A 17,121-nucleotide genomic window follows, 5' to 3' on the forward strand; every position below is an offset into this window, starting at 1 on the left:
TACTAACTAGACGACTATGTATCAAGATTTAAACAATTTATTTTTTCTAGAATTTATTTTTTTCTTCTTTCTTCAAATAACAAACAATTATTCTTGACATATTGCAAAAATAAATCGGTAAGATGTATTTGCATAGTCAAGAGTCTTTGTAAAAAAAGAAGAAAAAGTGTGTGCGAGAGAGTGTGTTTGAGAGAGAGAGAGAGAGAGAGAGAGAGAGAGAGAGAGAGAGAGAGAGAGAGAGAGAGAGAGATCGAACATAGGAAAGTCCTTGACATGGCGGACTGTGCATATCGAATTTTATTCTCTCATGGTATTTACGTCTATACGTTTACGTCATAATATAACACCGAGACGACCTTATTGTTAGAGATACGCATCACCGATCAAACGAAGTTTTTATTCTTTCTCGTATTTTTATCGTTTTTCAACGTCATTAAAGGAAGAAAGTCATTAAAAGTAGCATATAAGTATAGCTAACGTTTAAGGAAATATTTCTGAATCGAAAATATAATACACAAATAAAAGATAAAAATAATCGAATAATTAAAAAATAAGCGTATAACAATATTATGGGAAGAATAGATATAAAATCAGATGAGAGAGTAATTCAAAAATAACCGTCTTACGCGCCATATTGTAATACCAATCAGCTTGAGTTGGCAACGCTGGGAACAATAGCAGTGAATAGGGAGTCGTGATGCGCGGCGGTGGATGCGCAGTTATATCAGGCGCGTGTGTTACTTCCGACAGGAGCCGTTCGTCGCGACGCAGGACGAGTTCTCTTCGAGAGTCTCCACTTCTCTTCGTTATAAAAGGCTACGTCGGTGGTACGTACGGTAACTTTGTTCGTGCGTGCTCGTTCGTTCGCCCGTCCATCGTCCTTGTCGTTAATTCTTTTTTTTTTAATCCCCCTTGTCGTTTCTCATTCTAATGCCATACCTTTTTTGAATGTATCGCGAGTGTATCGCAATCTCAATATAATCCATTCGTGATCATCATTATATCATTATCGTCGTCGTCGTCGTCATCATCATCATCATCATCATCATCATCATCATCATCATCATCATCATAATTAACATCATCATCATCATCATCATCATCATCATCATCATCATCATCATCATCATCGTCGTCGTCGTCGTCGTCGTCGTCGTCGTCCTCGTCGTCGTCGTCGTCGTTATCATTGGTTATTGTCATCGGTCGTGGTTGGTGTGCGTGGTACAGACGACGGGGTACGCAGGAGGAGAAACAGAAGGAGGAGGAAGAAGAGAAGGAGCAGGAATAGGAAGAGGAGGCGGAGGAGGAGGTGGAAGTGGTGGAGGAAGGGGTAAGGAAGAGGAAGAGAAAAAGAAGGAGGAGGTGGTGGAGGAGGAGAAGGAACAGGAGCAGAAGAGGAGAAGGAAGATTTACCAAAGAAGTAGGGAGAAAGGAGAAAGGACGAGGTGTAACTTTTCTTTTTATTTTTATTTTGTTCTTTTTCCTTTTTCTTTTTTCTTTTTACGCTATGTCACAAGCTAGGGATCATGCATGCATGCGAGAAAGTGATAGAGTTCTCACCCGTCGACGGTAACACATGTACGTGTGAAAGACACAAGCGTATTATTCTATTGATACTTACTTTATTTATTTCAATATCTAATTTAATGTGTATGCCAATAAAACGGGAAATCGAATCATCTTGAAGGACATATTTTTTTCCTTTTGAAAAGAAGAAGAAACATTCTATACGTCTCGAGATGTAAACTATCGAGAGAAAAAGAGAAAAAGAGAAAAAGAAACAGAGAGAGAGAGAGAGAAAAGGGTATCGCCATTCAAAATCATGTTCGCCGACATTTCCACCCGTTTGACCGGCTGGCTATCTCTCGAGTCTTCTTGCAACAGGTAATGTTCTAGAACCCCATACATTTCATTACGTTATATTTATATTAATTTTCTATTATTCTTATAATCGAATAGCGACTAAATAAAATCGAAACATATTCATCTTTATCTTTACTTTTCTTTTTTTACTTTTTTTATTTCTTTTTCATTTTTCACTTTACGCGTTAGACCGACATCCTGTAAATTTCTATAGTTTAAAATTATCATCGTTTTTTTTAGTTGAAAATATAACACGATCATATACGATTAAGATGATCATATGGATTTTTAACGGTTTCTTTCTACTAGTCGATATTACTTGCTGGCCAATGGGGTTACTAACCTGAAAACATTCCTTTTCGTGAGGTATTCGTAGTGAGCTTAGAAAGAGCTCGCGTAATACACACGTATCCCTTCTTCCTCCTTATCAAGCATCGACCCGATTAATCCTTTCGTGCATAATCGTCGTTATACTTTAACTATTTAAAAGCGATTTTTATGAAAATTGTAGTAGGTGGTTTACAAAGACTGTCAATTATATCGCTTGGAGTAAATAAGTTTTTTGTTCTCTCTCTCTCTCTCTTTCTTTCTTTTTTCTCTCCTTTTTTTTGTCTATTTACGATATTTTCACGTAGGTATACCGATTTTTGTTCGTTGGTATTTATATAAACGCTTAATAACACGATAAAGCCAGGCAAATCAATAATATGTTGATACTTTATAAAAGAGTGTTTACATAATTGAATATGTGAATGTGGTAATCGCGAAATTCGCGACGTTACTATTGTGGCAACGTGTAATAGCATCGATCGATCGGCAACGGTCGTTATTCGATCTGGAATGTAGATTGAATATTTTTAAAGGGTTAGTTAATTCATCGAAAGGTAATTACATATCGAGACTTATTAACTAATTTTTATCGAGATTTTATCGAGAATGTCTCGTATAAAAAAAGAAATGAATTTCCGTGCGAATTTATTGGTACGTTCTCTCTCTCTCTCTCTCTCTCTCTCTCTATATATATATATATATATATATATATATATATATATATATATATTAATTTATCTCTCTCTCTCTCTATCTATCTATCTATATATCTATTAATTTATATCTCTCTCTCTCTCTCTCTCTCTCTCTCTCTCTCTCTCTCTCTCTCTATCTATCTATCTATCTATCTATCTATCTATCCATCTATTTATCCATCTATCTATCTGTCTATTTATCTCGTTCTTGTATCTTTCCAACTATATGAATATCGGCCTGATAATGTCCAGATTTTCCATGAAATCAAACGAAATTAATCATCCGAACAATTTCTTTTGGAGAGATATTAACAAGATTAATAAATCGAGAGATTTATCATCCTTTACTTTTCGTTTATCATTTATTTTTGAGATGAAAGATTTTTGATAATCTGCGTCGTATCATAGATGAACGTGTACGTTGAATACATATATTTGCAATTAAAAGGACGATTTATCGTTCTTCCGATTGTAGGAAAGCACGAAGGTTGTAATTAGTTGCAATAGGGTGTGCCTTATCTGTCTGTCTCATTCACCCTCATTCACCTTTCTATTTCCTTTTCCTGAGGGATGAAACTACGAGATACAAAGACGTATCTCCGCATCGTTCTTTTTGTTTATTTTTTCTATTGGTTTTCTCGCGATCAACCGTTCCGTATATTTTCCTCCTCACCTTCCGGTGTTCCTTCGATGAATATGTAGAGATATTTCTACGTAGTAACGATATACAGGCTGTTTCAGAACATGTGGAAACATAATTTTGGGGCGCTAGAATAAGTAAATATAAAGTTAGTTTATACAAACGTATGCCCGACATATGATCTTGTTTCCCTGATAGCTATTTATTTACAACCGTTTTTGTATTATATTTCTTGTTTACTCGTTTTTTACAATAATTCTTCTAAGTAACCATATAGGACTCTACCTTCTAAACATCTACGCAAAACGTCGTCTTATCATTAACATTTTTACTCGTTCGAAGTTGTCTGATATTGTATGAATTTACTTGGGAACTTCGCTGATAATACATTGTCGGAGTATCTGAATGTTATCTCTACTCCTACTGTGTTGTAAACTAAATTGTTTTGAGTGACCCCATAGATAAAAAAATCTATCGGATTTCAGTCCGAAAAGCGAGATGGCCAACTGATTGGATGTAATCTACGAGCTGATTTTCATTTATTTATTTTAAGAACATTTTTGATAATCCTCTTAAATGAGGAGGTGTATCAAAAAAATAGGCTGTATTTTCGGAAACGAGATCCAATATACCGGGTTGGTATATTTGTATGAACTTTTTTCTTTCTCTTTATTTTTTATTATTATTATAATAATTTTTTTAATGTTATTTTAATGTACTGAATACGGCAATGGAAATTATGCGCATATGTTCTGAAACATCCAGTATAAAAGTAGTAGAAACGCGAGACAAGCCTGACGCGACGACGACGTCGTCGGCCTTTTTGACGTCGTGTCTACGTATGCGTATGTAAATGGACGCGCGCATGTTATCTATGTATATAGGTAAAACGTCAGCTTAAAGTAAAATCGATTAATGCCGTTTTCCTCTTTGTTCGCGCGACTTCGGTCCTTTTATCCTTTACCAGAGTGAAATAACAAAAAGAGTGTTATTCCACGCGATCGATCGATCGTGGATCGATGAATTTTTATTGTATGCGAATATCTCGTTTATAAAACACCGAATATAAGCTCACTGCGAAGATATTAAACGATTTTTTTTTCTTTCTCTCCCTCGTTTTTATTTTAATATAGCCTTTAATTCTAATCGACTCGCTGAGGTATTAATCGAAGTTTTTTTTTTCTTTTTTTAATGCCAACGAGCTACGTCTGTGATTTTTTTTACTTACTTTTATTCGTTTCCGCATGTTTGAAATATTGAGATTTTTTTTTAAGTATTAAAAATACCGGGAGTAACGATTTCTCTTTTTTTTCAATTATCATTTGACTCGTAATGTCAATTTTACAATATGTACGCGATATATACATCACGATGTTGGTTATTTTTTAATATTATTAATAAAATCTCAACAATATTTATGTGAATCGATACAAAATAGATCACCTCGTAGACATATATTTCGTTATAGCAGTTTATATAAAGCTTTTCTACGAAGAGAAAGAAAGATGCATATGTATACAATAAAAAGTTCTTTCCTCCTCCTCCCAGAAAAAGTATATCCGGCATCCACATTGTTGTATATACGTTCTTGTGTGAACACGTAAATACATTTACATACGTTTGATGGCAACGCGATCACCCGAAGAGATCCATTTTTCACACTCGATTTACATTCTATGGCCCTTTCATTTCTCAATTGCGAAAACAAAATTCACATTTTTCCCGGAAGCTTTTGGTATTATTATCCATTCTAATGTTAACAAGAACTTTGAAGTTTTACAAATACGCTTTGCAAATATATTTAGAATTTTCGGGAAATGTTTCGACGATTTTACAACGTAATAAAAATCATGTTTTTTCGATTTTATCTCGAATTAATAAAAAAAGAAGAATATAACTAGATTATAATTTAGGAGGAAAACATCTGGAGAAATTATTTGCAAATCGGCCATCGCGATTACGTCAATGTTATCTTGAATAATCTTGAAATACATGGATCGCGTCGTCGAAAGACTTCCGTGGTTTTCTATCTTGAAATGCGATCTGACATGATCGAACGTTGTTCGCGCTGAATAATTTAAACGTTCCTATTTTTATTATTATCCGTAGCGAGATATGCGAGATATATTCGATATGTTATAATCCTTTTAACAAAGGACAATCTGAACGAGATCTTAATTGACTTGTTATATTTTTAAACTTTATTTTGTTTTTATCAATTTCTTTTTTTTTCCCCTTTTTTCTTTCATTTCTCATGATATTGATGCTGTCATTGTTACGAATGTTCCAACACTTGGCGGAACAGTGCTGCGATATTTCACATAAAATATTACAATATGGACGTTGACGACCGCGTCTCAACCTACTTGCCTTCCTCATTTAACGGCGTTTCTTTGATGTTCTACAAAACCTAGGTCCGGATTGGCCTAGTTTCCTTTTTACTTTAAGGAGCATTGTTTCGTCAGCGGGAAGACGGTACAAAGACGAAATTAAGTAGGATATCACATAGTATAGTAGTTATAATGCGTTATTGAATCGAATAAAAAACAAACAAAAAAGGAACAAGAAAAAATAAAAAAATAAAAAATAAAAAGAAATAAAAAAGAAAAGAAGAAACAAAAATATCCACGCGCGAACTTTCGATAGATGGGTACACAAATTTTCCTTAATTTGTTGCATCAGTTTATAGTGTAGTAATTATGCAGTAATTCTATTAATTCCCTCTCCCCCCCCCCCTCTTGGTCTCTTTCGGTCTCTTTTGCTGATGTCGTGTATATCGACCTCGTTTCTACAGGACAATATAAATTGTGCGTTGAAAATCAATAACTACTGTGCCGTGAGACCACGCTTGACGCACGTTCGATTTATTTTCCACTTGTCGGTTTTCTGCTTCCATGGAATGGTTACAAAAAGTACGATAATATCTATCAGTTTAATCGATCCAATCGGTTTACTTGCCGTTTCTTTCTTATTCCTATTTTTTCTTTTTTTTTTCTTTTTTAAATTTCCCACCATTCTCTCGTCTTCGTTTTTGGAACATTTTATACAATCTTTACCGATCGTCCATCATGATTTATTCGAAAAATTCATCGTCAAGGGCATGATCACGATAAAATCAACCGTCTTGTGTGTAGGCGTGTGCGTTCGCGGAACTTTGACATTGATTTTTCGAAGCATTATCCTTTGATGACTGATATTGATATGTTGTGACTGCGATCACAGGTTTTTCCTTAAACATAGAATGATAATATGATGGTGTTATAATGAAATGTACAAGTACGTGTTTATACATTTTTATGGATTAAATAATTACTTTTTCGTTTTCTTTTTCTTTTTAATTTTTCTTTTCTTTTTTCGTGTTTCTTTCTTTTGAGCGAAAAATGCATTTTGAGGTTTGTAAAGAGACGTAGATGTTAATTAACGTATCGTATACATTATATAAATATTTTCTACTAATACCATTGATTTTTATAAATATTATAAATTTTATTTGAATTAGCGAATTCTCTGATGAAGTAGACATTTTGTTTTTTTTTTCAGATCACTGACTCACAACTGACAATTTATTTCTCTACAATTTTTCAAATATATTTTTTTTTATTGTTTCAAAAACATAACACTCGTACGCTTATCAATGGCGTTTAGTAATAATATTTTTTGAAGTTAACTGTACCTACGCATATATGCGATATATTCCATTAAGATGGCTGTGTTGCGCTATAACGTTTGTGAACTCGACGTCTAGGTGTACCTACTGGTGACTCGTCTATTTTTGTTAACTCACCCTGATATCGATTGTTTTAGAATGTTAGAATGTCACCAAAGTTTACCTTTTAACGCGATTTAATCCCCTCCCACTAAGCTTGTGTAACTTTCGTTAAAAGTTCGTCCTTTTCTTAGCTTCGATTTCTCTTTCTTTTTCTATTTTCTTTTTCTTTTTTTTTCTTATACTTTGCAACCGTCCGTCTTGTCTTCCTTTATCCAACAATTGCGACGAAATTCTTTGGTTCATTGATTCGAATCGAGTAATATAATAACGTTTATTCATACATGTCGACAGCGAATGAAGGTGTTATTTTACTTTCTCTACATTGGTTGCATCGTTGAGTTATGTTTAACCCTATCCGATGGCTTTCAATATATGTTCTTTTTCCCTTATTGTGTCTAATAGTAGATAGTAGTTCATAAAGTTCGACCATGACCAGTTTGACTTACTCTTGTATTTTCGATGACACGCATATTCAATGCTTTTCATATGTCAATGCTGAGCATTAATCGATCTATGCAAATGTTATCGAATTGTCAATAATACGTGTCAGGCAACATATTCATGTCAATTGGCACATTGACCGATTAAAACAGAATTCGTTGTATATGCATAACTATAGGATAGAAATGTTTCGTTATTTATTATGTATATATTTTACATTTAACAGTTCCTCAGATTATAACATTAAATATTTTTATATATACATATATGTACATATGTATGTAGGTGTGTATAAACTGTTTATATATTATTCATGGATGTTATTCACGTTTTAATTAAGGTCAACATTGTTATCGATAACCGACACAATAGTAAATCTATTAACTATTCTATGAGATTGAACTTAATCAAAATTTCAAGGTCAAGAAAGCCTTAAGAAAGAAAACAGAAAAAATGTGTTAGCTACGTCTTAAATCATGCATTCTACGTATGTATCTATTATAGTACGTGTATCACGAATGATTGATACGTAGCAAGAAAAATTCATGCGTTTAAAATACATTTCCATGATATAGCAGAAAAAAGAAAGAAAGAAAAGAAAGATCGATCCAATCGATTTGTGAATACACATTTCATGGTTCATCTGTCTTTCTAAATGTTAATACTTTTACTAGTCATGTTGATTTATCTTTTTCTAAAGTCTACTTTTTAGTTTTTTCTTCTTTTTTTTTTAAATTGTTTTTTAAAAATTCTCTACTATTTATATATTTTTGATACTTGCATACCGAGAGAACGGAGACGTGGTAATAAATTAAAAATTGATTGTTTCATAATTTATTCTGTTAATAAATTTCGGGATCTTTATTTCATATCGAATAATTTATTAGAAATATCCACGAATTAACTGTAGTAATTAATTACTAAAATAGAAAAATAAATTAAGACGACTAAATCACATCCATCATGCATATACTAAATATATATGTGAATTAATTGTATACATATATGTGTGTGTGTATATATATATATATATATATATAAATAAATAAATAAAACCGGTGAAGTAATATGGTTCAGATATATCAATGTAAAACGTATTTGTGTACAAGAAAAGCAAAAAAAAAAGAAAATAAAAAGAAGAAAAGGGAAAAGGAAAATTCGGAAAATCTTATCCGTTCTCATGTTTCACGAGATTCTGGAATTTTGTAGCTCCGCATGCTCGTTAAATGTCAGGCCGTCTATTACCACTGAGATCTCCATTACTTTCAAGCAATATACCATTCAACTTTAATAACTTTAGCTACTCGATTTGATAAGTATGGTTACATCGTATCTTGACGAGGCCGAGATCAAACGTCTTGATGAAAATGAACATTTCAAATTAAGCATATACTCGAAACATATCTCAAAATGAAGAGAAGAAATGAAAGAAAATTAATAAGAGGAGTGAGAGAGAGAGAGAGAGAGAGAGAGAGAGAGAGAGAGAGAGAGAGTTCACTAGTTTACTCATTCGGGAAAGCAGCAATCTCGAAAGTCAAGTATTGTACTATGTTTATATTAACAAGTTAAACATGAGTAGTGGGACTAGTCAATGAGTCAGTAAAACGAGCATCGGGGTTATATAGTAATCCTTATCTTCTAACCTTCATTATTTTTTATGTCTTTCTCGTAGGTATACATCTATTGTATAATCATATACATAAGTATGCATATATGCGTGTGCATTTGTATGAATGCTCGAATGTTATACCGATTCAATAAGAAACGAGAATACACAACATGACTAATATATACGTTCTTTGTTTCATCAGCTTATAATTTTGATATTATTTTTTCCTTTTTCCTTTTTAACACAGTTTTTATTATTTTGAGATATACATAGTTACATACATTTATATATATATATATATATATATATATATATATATACATACACATCTGTATATATGTGTGTGTGCGCGCGCGTGTGTGTCTATATATATATATTTATATCTTTCTTTTGTTTTAAATAATCTATTAGAAGAGTCTACAAGACGACGTGTACGATACACACATACGCGTGCGTGCGTAGAGTATGAAAAAATATTGTTGTACGTATCATGTGGGTATCTTTCTTGTCGAGAATCTATTTTAAGAAATAATTAATGATGATCACGGATACGATAACGAGAAGGGATGGTCTTGGAACGAAACCGAAACATACTAGAGACATCTGGGTGCGGCGGAATAAAGGGTGCGTTTTGTCTTTTCCATAGATACCTTTGTGCGCGCGCGCGCGTACACACACATTGTCTTCTTACGTATGGATATGTGGATAGAAACCTGCTTACACAGATGCCTATCTACAAAGACAGGTCGCATGTTCATCATTTTCTTCTCTTTGAAACAAATTAACTTCCGGCTGTAAGAAACTGTTCCCATCCACTTTACGAAATGCATCAATTCTTAGCCCTTGTTTCCAACTCTGATGTGTTTTCGGGAATATACGCGGATAAATAAGACGCGCATGTTGCAAAATAATATTTTTCTTTTCTTTTGTCTTTTCTTTAAGATTAGATTAAGCAATAAAATCACTGATTTTAAAAGTCCTTTTAATTTTAATTAATTAGGATTTAGATGAAACGATTATAAAATAAAATCAAAAGCATTCAAGTGAAACAAAAAAATGTTTGATGTATTATAGATATATTTTTTCCCTCAAGGTTAGAGTAAACAGTAGGATCATTAATTACAGTGACCAAATTCTTTTTAATCTTGAATAATAATGATTCAGATTTATAGATTATAAAATAAAATCTATTATTCAAGTAAAATTCAAGTAAAAATGTTTCGTATACCAAAGGATTATTTTTTTTTCTTTTTTCCCCTCAATATACATGTAGGAGAAGAGAATGAAGTTGAATGAAATTTTAGATAAATGATCAAATGCCAGAGGAGAATCTGTTGAAAGTTGAAGGAAAATTTTGGGATTGAACATTTTTTCCGAGTGATCCGAACATGTGATAAATCGTTTTCCGTCGATTTCTTCGACGATAAATCGAAGAAATGACGAACCCAAAAATGATTAATGTAAGGTAGAAACGAGTCACGTCATACGGCTCGCTGTATGATGTTCATCGAGTTAATAAAGTCGTATCTCACACTCGACTACCTTCTTTCAAACGTCCTCTTTCTTTATTTTTTATTTTCCGTTTTTTGGTTTATTTTTCTTTTCTTTTTTTTGTTATCTTTCACGATGAGTCAGTTTTTTATCATCACATTTTATGTCACATTTCGACTTTTTTTTCGATTATGTAAGAAGAAAGAAAGAAAAAAAGAAGAAAAAGGATCTGATGTAGCAAGTCACAAATGATGCATTAAATTATTACGTAAATTTCAAGAAATTTATTTCAATCTGAAATCTATGTATATAAGAGAAGATTAGGAATTATTATCACGGAAAGCATCGAATCAATTGATGTGGTTTGCGAATTTCAATGTACATCATTGGCTTTACGTAATGACTCATGTTGACTCAACGTAACACGCTATTCAGTTAAGGTCTATTTTACGATACATCTAACTGATTTTTCAATTCTTTTCTCATATTTTCTATACGATTAGAAAATTTTCCACGAGGTAACGAGATTCGATTGGTCAATTCGAATACATACACCAAGTACGAGGGTATCTTAACAAATTTTATACGCGTTGGGATTCTCCGCAATTTATTAATTATTATAGTTGTATAAATATATACGTTTGTGTTGATTTTATTTATTTGCTTTATTTACGTTTGTTTTTCTTAATGTTATTATTTTCTCGATAATTAAGAATGAATGTTTTAGTAGAGATTAGATATAAAACCATTAAATGTTTTATGTTTAAACGATACGTTATCTCGAGTCTTCGAAATGTCCCGATAAAGTGTCTGGATACATAGTTTTCTAGTACTCTCGTTCAGTATTTGATGGAAAAGATAGAGTTAGACAGAAAGAAAGGGAACGAAAGAGAACAAGAAATGGTTCGACTTAACGAGTGACATTTTCTCTCAACTGCAATGCAGATGTTATAAAATTTATGCATCCGGTATAAAATCGCACCGTACTATCAGGCTTAACATATAAATTTTCTCTTGACGAAACGAACTTAACCAATAAAATGACCCAGAAAGACTTTTAACATTTCGAATTTCATGAAATTTTATCGGCAAAATAACGGATTTTCGTCGACGTATTTACATGTGTATGCGTATGTGTGCGTGTTCCAAGGAAAAGTGTCCACTAGGTTTATTATGAAATCTAATGATCTCTTCGAAAAACTACAAGACACATTAATTTTATTTCCGAAGGGGATAGGTTCTTATCATAAATTCACCCACTTTGAGATTCCTAAAAAAATCCTGAATGACAATAAGTGACATCATTTGAAAGATCTTTTAATTTTACAACCGTGCTTTCTTTACAACCGTGCTATTTTAAAAATTTGGAGTCAATAGTTTTCGAAAAAATATGTTTCTAAATTCTAGGTTGAAAACTTGATTCTTAGTTTATCATATATGCAAAACGTGTATTGCCGATCCACGCAATAATAAAATCTTTTCTCGATGTTACATCGAACATTTTGCATCACAACCGATATAATTACTGGCATTCTTCAAGTTTTCCTATTGAAGCCGATTGGGTGGCACATATTCTTGACTTTAGATGTTCACATAAAAAAAATTACAGAGTGTGAATGATAGGAAAAATACTGGTTTAAAAACTGCTGTATTGAATCTGCATATAGTCTGGAGTAGTTCCAGAGTGTTGAGAAAACATCTCTTTCGGTATATTCAGGTCGTTCTAAATGATTTATACGATCAATGGATAAATCTAATTCCCAAGTAAATTAAACTACAATTCTCTGATAAAATTATTTGGTAAAAAAAGTGGAGCAGTAATTTTGTTAACCAAAATACCAGCCTACACATTTATCCAAGTACACCAGGTGTATTGTAGAATGCTTAACGTAATACTGTGGAGAAACTTTATTACTGCATGGATATTGGCGATATATGTTTTGATATATATATTTAATAATTGATTTATTTGATTTATTTGATATATTTAATAATTGATTTATATTTAATAAAATAAAATTTCTTCTCAATTTGAAATTCCAAATGCATTTTTTCGGGAATTATTGACTCAATATTAATAAAAAATAAAAATAAAAAAAAAATAAAAAACAAAATGAAAAATAGCACCATTCTAAAGAGAATTAAAAGACCTTTCAAATGATATCCCACTTGACCTCCGTTGTCACTTAAGATCTTTAAGGAGCTTGTCACCCTAATCCCGTAAGGGAGCTAGTTCAAAGTGGGTGAATATATAAGGACCTGTCCCCTCAAAAATAAAATTGATCTATCTAAGCGTTTTTCGAAAAAATTACTAGGTTTCATAATAATCTCGGTAGAACACTTTTCATTAGAACACTTTGTATGTGCGTGTACATATTTCGTGCGGTTTAAGTTTATCAACGCGTTGTCCACCGATAGAACACATGAGAGAGTAATAAATCAAGTTAGATGACTAGTATACAGTTATAATAACTAATTTTCCTATCGAACACGTGCGGACACGATTTCTATCGAGTTACTCGGAAATTGGTGGTTCGATCGATAACGAGGGAACTATGGTTGAACATTGGGAGAAGAAAAAAGAAATGTACTACGTGTCGCGATAATATAGCAATGTCTATAATATAGACGAGGACATGATCGTGACTGGTTTCTTCCTTTGTACGAGCTCTGTGCCATTCTAGCGAACTAGACCCACTAACCGCGACACACGTTTCCCAATCGATCTATAACTACATTATAAGCATCTCTTGCGTGTGCATGCGTTCATAGTTCGTTGCATATAATTTCAAATCTATGCGTGAGTAGGATAAGGGCATATGTATTCATGAAGTACTACAATTAATTTGATGGTCAAAATTGGATAATTAATTGTAAGTACATAAACACGTAGATGTATACCATGTCTACAACAATGGAAAGTATAAATAACAAAAAGAGAAGCTGTTTTTGTAAAACGATCGAATAAAATAACAGTATCAACGCGTATTATATCGACATTAGCATCTTATTGTTTGTAAAATAATACGAGTCGAGTAGATAATGAAAAAATTTTTGGACTGTAATCGTCAATTCCGAAAGAAAACTATAATGTTAAATTAATAAGATCTATAATTTCAAAATAAACGCCTTATATATGAAGTAATTCAAGTTAAGTAAATAATGAGAAGAATTTTCGACTTTTGATCTAAGCTTGAAAATAAATTATCATCTTAAATTAATTTTTAACTTAATTCCATGTAGCTTCAAAGTCACGAACTTATATTTCTTTATTGTATTCAGTTTTATTTCATTTTATTAACACAAATGTAATATTACTTCATATTTGCAGTTTCAAATGTTTTTTTAAGTATAAATTATATTTAGTATAACCAAATTATACTAATATACGTAATACTATAACTATATTTTTCTTGAAACGAAAACAAAATTATGTTATATGCTAAATGCACGTGATTGTGTAATTACAAGATACGAATGTTTAATGTAGTTTAATTCTCAATGATACGCATATGCGACGATTAAATTCTTTGTTAAATTACGTAAATGAAAAGATTGTAAAAGATTTTCTTAAATTATTTCCATTGAAATATTTGGTGATTTGAAATAAAGCTGCTATAATATCTGTCCTCTAATCATTTCTAAGAGAAATAAGTTTTAACACGTAACGACGATCGAATCGTAATTTCTTTTTTTCTTTTTTATCTTTCAGATTTCCAAACTATTAATTTGGGGTGCGTGAGGTAGCTGTTTTAACCGAACGGAGGACAATTTCGCTATAACAAGTTGGAGAATTGATCGATTTTGGTGAGCGGGGTATGGTCTCAGGTGCGACGGCGGGGCGATGACGCTCTATCACCGTCCACCGTCATCACCAGGAGTCCCCCAGGACTCACCCAGCTTCCTAAATCTAATCCCGTACCCTATCCCGATCCCAATAATCTCGACAACGAGGACGTATCGTCTCTCCCGTCGATCGACAAGGACGACGTGGACGACGACGACGAGGACGACGAGGACGACGACGACGACGACGACGACGACGACGACGACGACGACGACGACGACGACGACGACGACGACGACGACGACGACGGCGACGGCGACGACGACGACGGCGACAGCGACGGCGACGGCGACGGCGACGACGACGGAAACGGCGACGACACCGCCGAAGACGAGAAGCGTCGCGAAGACGGACGCTACGTGTTCGTTCGCGAAAAGGTATGAGAGATCGTCCTCATCGTTATCGAGAACATCACGGACAGGCCATGCCCCTCGAGGAGGTCCAAGGATTGTTACTTCCACCCTCAAGAACAGGCGAGTATTTATCTAACTTATTCTATTTTATCATATTCTTCTTATTAAGATAATCATAAAGATAATAAGATACAATATATTAAATAAATGAATGTAAAAATTGAATTGTTATAAAAAGTCGGACATTTAATATAACAGATTGGAAAAAGGATGACCATAGTTTTCAAGTCGTTTATTTGCTTTCGTTATAAATTCACTTTTTCTTTTTTTTAGGGTTTAAATTCTCATACGACTGAAACTACAATTTTTACGGAGAGATCTGGTTAATCTGTAGGAGTGTTATAAAGATGGCGTTCTACTCGTTAAATTTACTTTCGTATTTTAACGAGAGTTATATATTAGTTGGATAGATCCAACTTAGATAGAATGTTTTGGATTGATCGTTTTATTTTAACATTTTATATTAATATTGAAATTTTCTTTTGTTCCGAGTTTTCCCGGTTATAATACCGTCGTGATTGCCCCGAGGTATAGCTTTAATTACCTCCGCACATAAATGCACATGTGCCTCATTATAATACTACATATCTACTTGAATGCTGTATAAGCATACTACAAATGTCGAATAGGTAAACACTAAGAACAAGATGTTGTAGCTCTTGTCAAACTGGGTCATTCAAAGTTGTCTTCAATGGATCCCACACACTGGTCGTGCGGTAGAGAGAGCCTCAGGAAACAAGTACCAACCCAGTGGCGATTTATATGCGTTTCGTGACTTCTACTTCGCTCTTTTCAGTCGTCTTTTCATAAGATTCTTCAAGTTTTCAAGAAAATAAACTTTGTTTTTCTTTTTTTTATCTTTTTTCTTTTTTTCTCTTTTTCTTTTTTTCTTTTTTTAACGCATGGCTTACGTTGCATACGTACGTTGACGTTTGTCCGAATTCCTAGTAGAACAGTGAATACTTTATTTAATACGTTCACTGTCCAGTGACCCATATATATAGGTCAAGATAATTCTTCACTCGTACGTGGCACAGGATTATTCACAAAAGTGGATAATCTCTATACCGAAAGTCCAGCTCCTCATGACTTTACATATGAAATCAAACTTTTCATACGTCACGAGAACTTTTATTTAAACAATTCACGACTTCAATATCTCTCTAGAATCAAAGTCTTCGAATTCTTTTTCATGATGATGCTATTTTTAATATGACTTCAGATAGATTTACGTCGTAGTATTATTATTAGATAAAATATATTATTGTTATAATTAGATCAATCGTGTTTTATTTTTGCTTTTCCTTTTTTTTTTGTATTATTAAGTTTATCTATCTCTGACAAAATTGCAAGAAGTGAGAAGTATTCCACTTGCAGTTGCAAATGTCTAAGAGTTGAGAATCCTTTTATTTTCTTGGAAATTTAGTTTTTAATATAGGAAAAATAGTGGATTTTCTATTCAGAGATTCTTCTTTCCCCTCAACGCGTATCTGCTCCATAAAATACGAGGTACAAGAAGCGTTCGCCGCAGATTGCAACATCATAAATAATTTTCCCGAGGATTTTGCTATCTCTCTTTTTCTCTCCCTCCCTCCCCTCTCTCTCTCTCTCGCTCGCTCGCTCGAAAATCGATCGTTAAATCGATCAATCGTACGATTACGTTTCTGCATCGAATTATCTTCTTTCTTCGAGTCAACGAATCTCCTCTCTCTCCCTCTTCTTCTTCTCCTCTCTTTCTTTCCCTCCTCCCTCTCTCTGGCGTTCTGTGTCGGTGAACGATGAATACAAATCATCCTCCACCTCCTGTCTCTCCATCTTTCGTCGCACGGTTAAACGGATTCAATTTTAGCTTGGTTTACCCAAGAGAAGAGAGGATGGGGGATGAGAAAATGACACCGAGGTTAATTACCACTTACTCGACATCGTCGAGAAGTGCCGATGATCCTGCCTTCACTAGACGAAACCAACACTTTTTCTATCTAATTTTGTCCACTTTGTTTAATCTTCTGTCGTAATCAAATTA

At 33.3% G+C, this 17,121-nt stretch overlaps 1 protein-coding gene across 2 annotated transcripts in view; it reads left to right on the top strand.

Moving 5' to 3' along the window:
• Positions 1–659: 659 nt before the first annotated feature.
• The window catches only part of LOC127062206 (potassium voltage-gated channel subfamily KQT member 1-like), a 29,292-nt gene continuing 12,830 nt past the window's right edge, over positions 660–17,121 (top strand). The window contains exons 1-2 of one of the 2 annotated variants that reach the window (XM_050989981.1): positions 660–1,884; positions 14,551–15,158. In XM_050989981.1, the coding sequence (XP_050845938.1) occupies positions 15,065–15,158 (94 nt within the window). In that variant the 5' untranslated portion in view covers positions 660–1,884; positions 14,551–15,064. The remainder of the gene's footprint in view (positions 1,885–14,550; positions 15,159–17,121) is intronic. The other variant, XM_050989982.1, reaches the window with a different exon arrangement.

The sequence above is a fragment of the Vespula vulgaris genome, chromosome 3 (assembly GCF_905475345.1).
Source record: "Vespula vulgaris chromosome 3, iyVesVulg1.1, whole genome shotgun sequence".
Classification (NCBI taxonomy): Eukaryota; Metazoa; Arthropoda; class Insecta; order Hymenoptera; family Vespidae; genus Vespula; species Vespula vulgaris.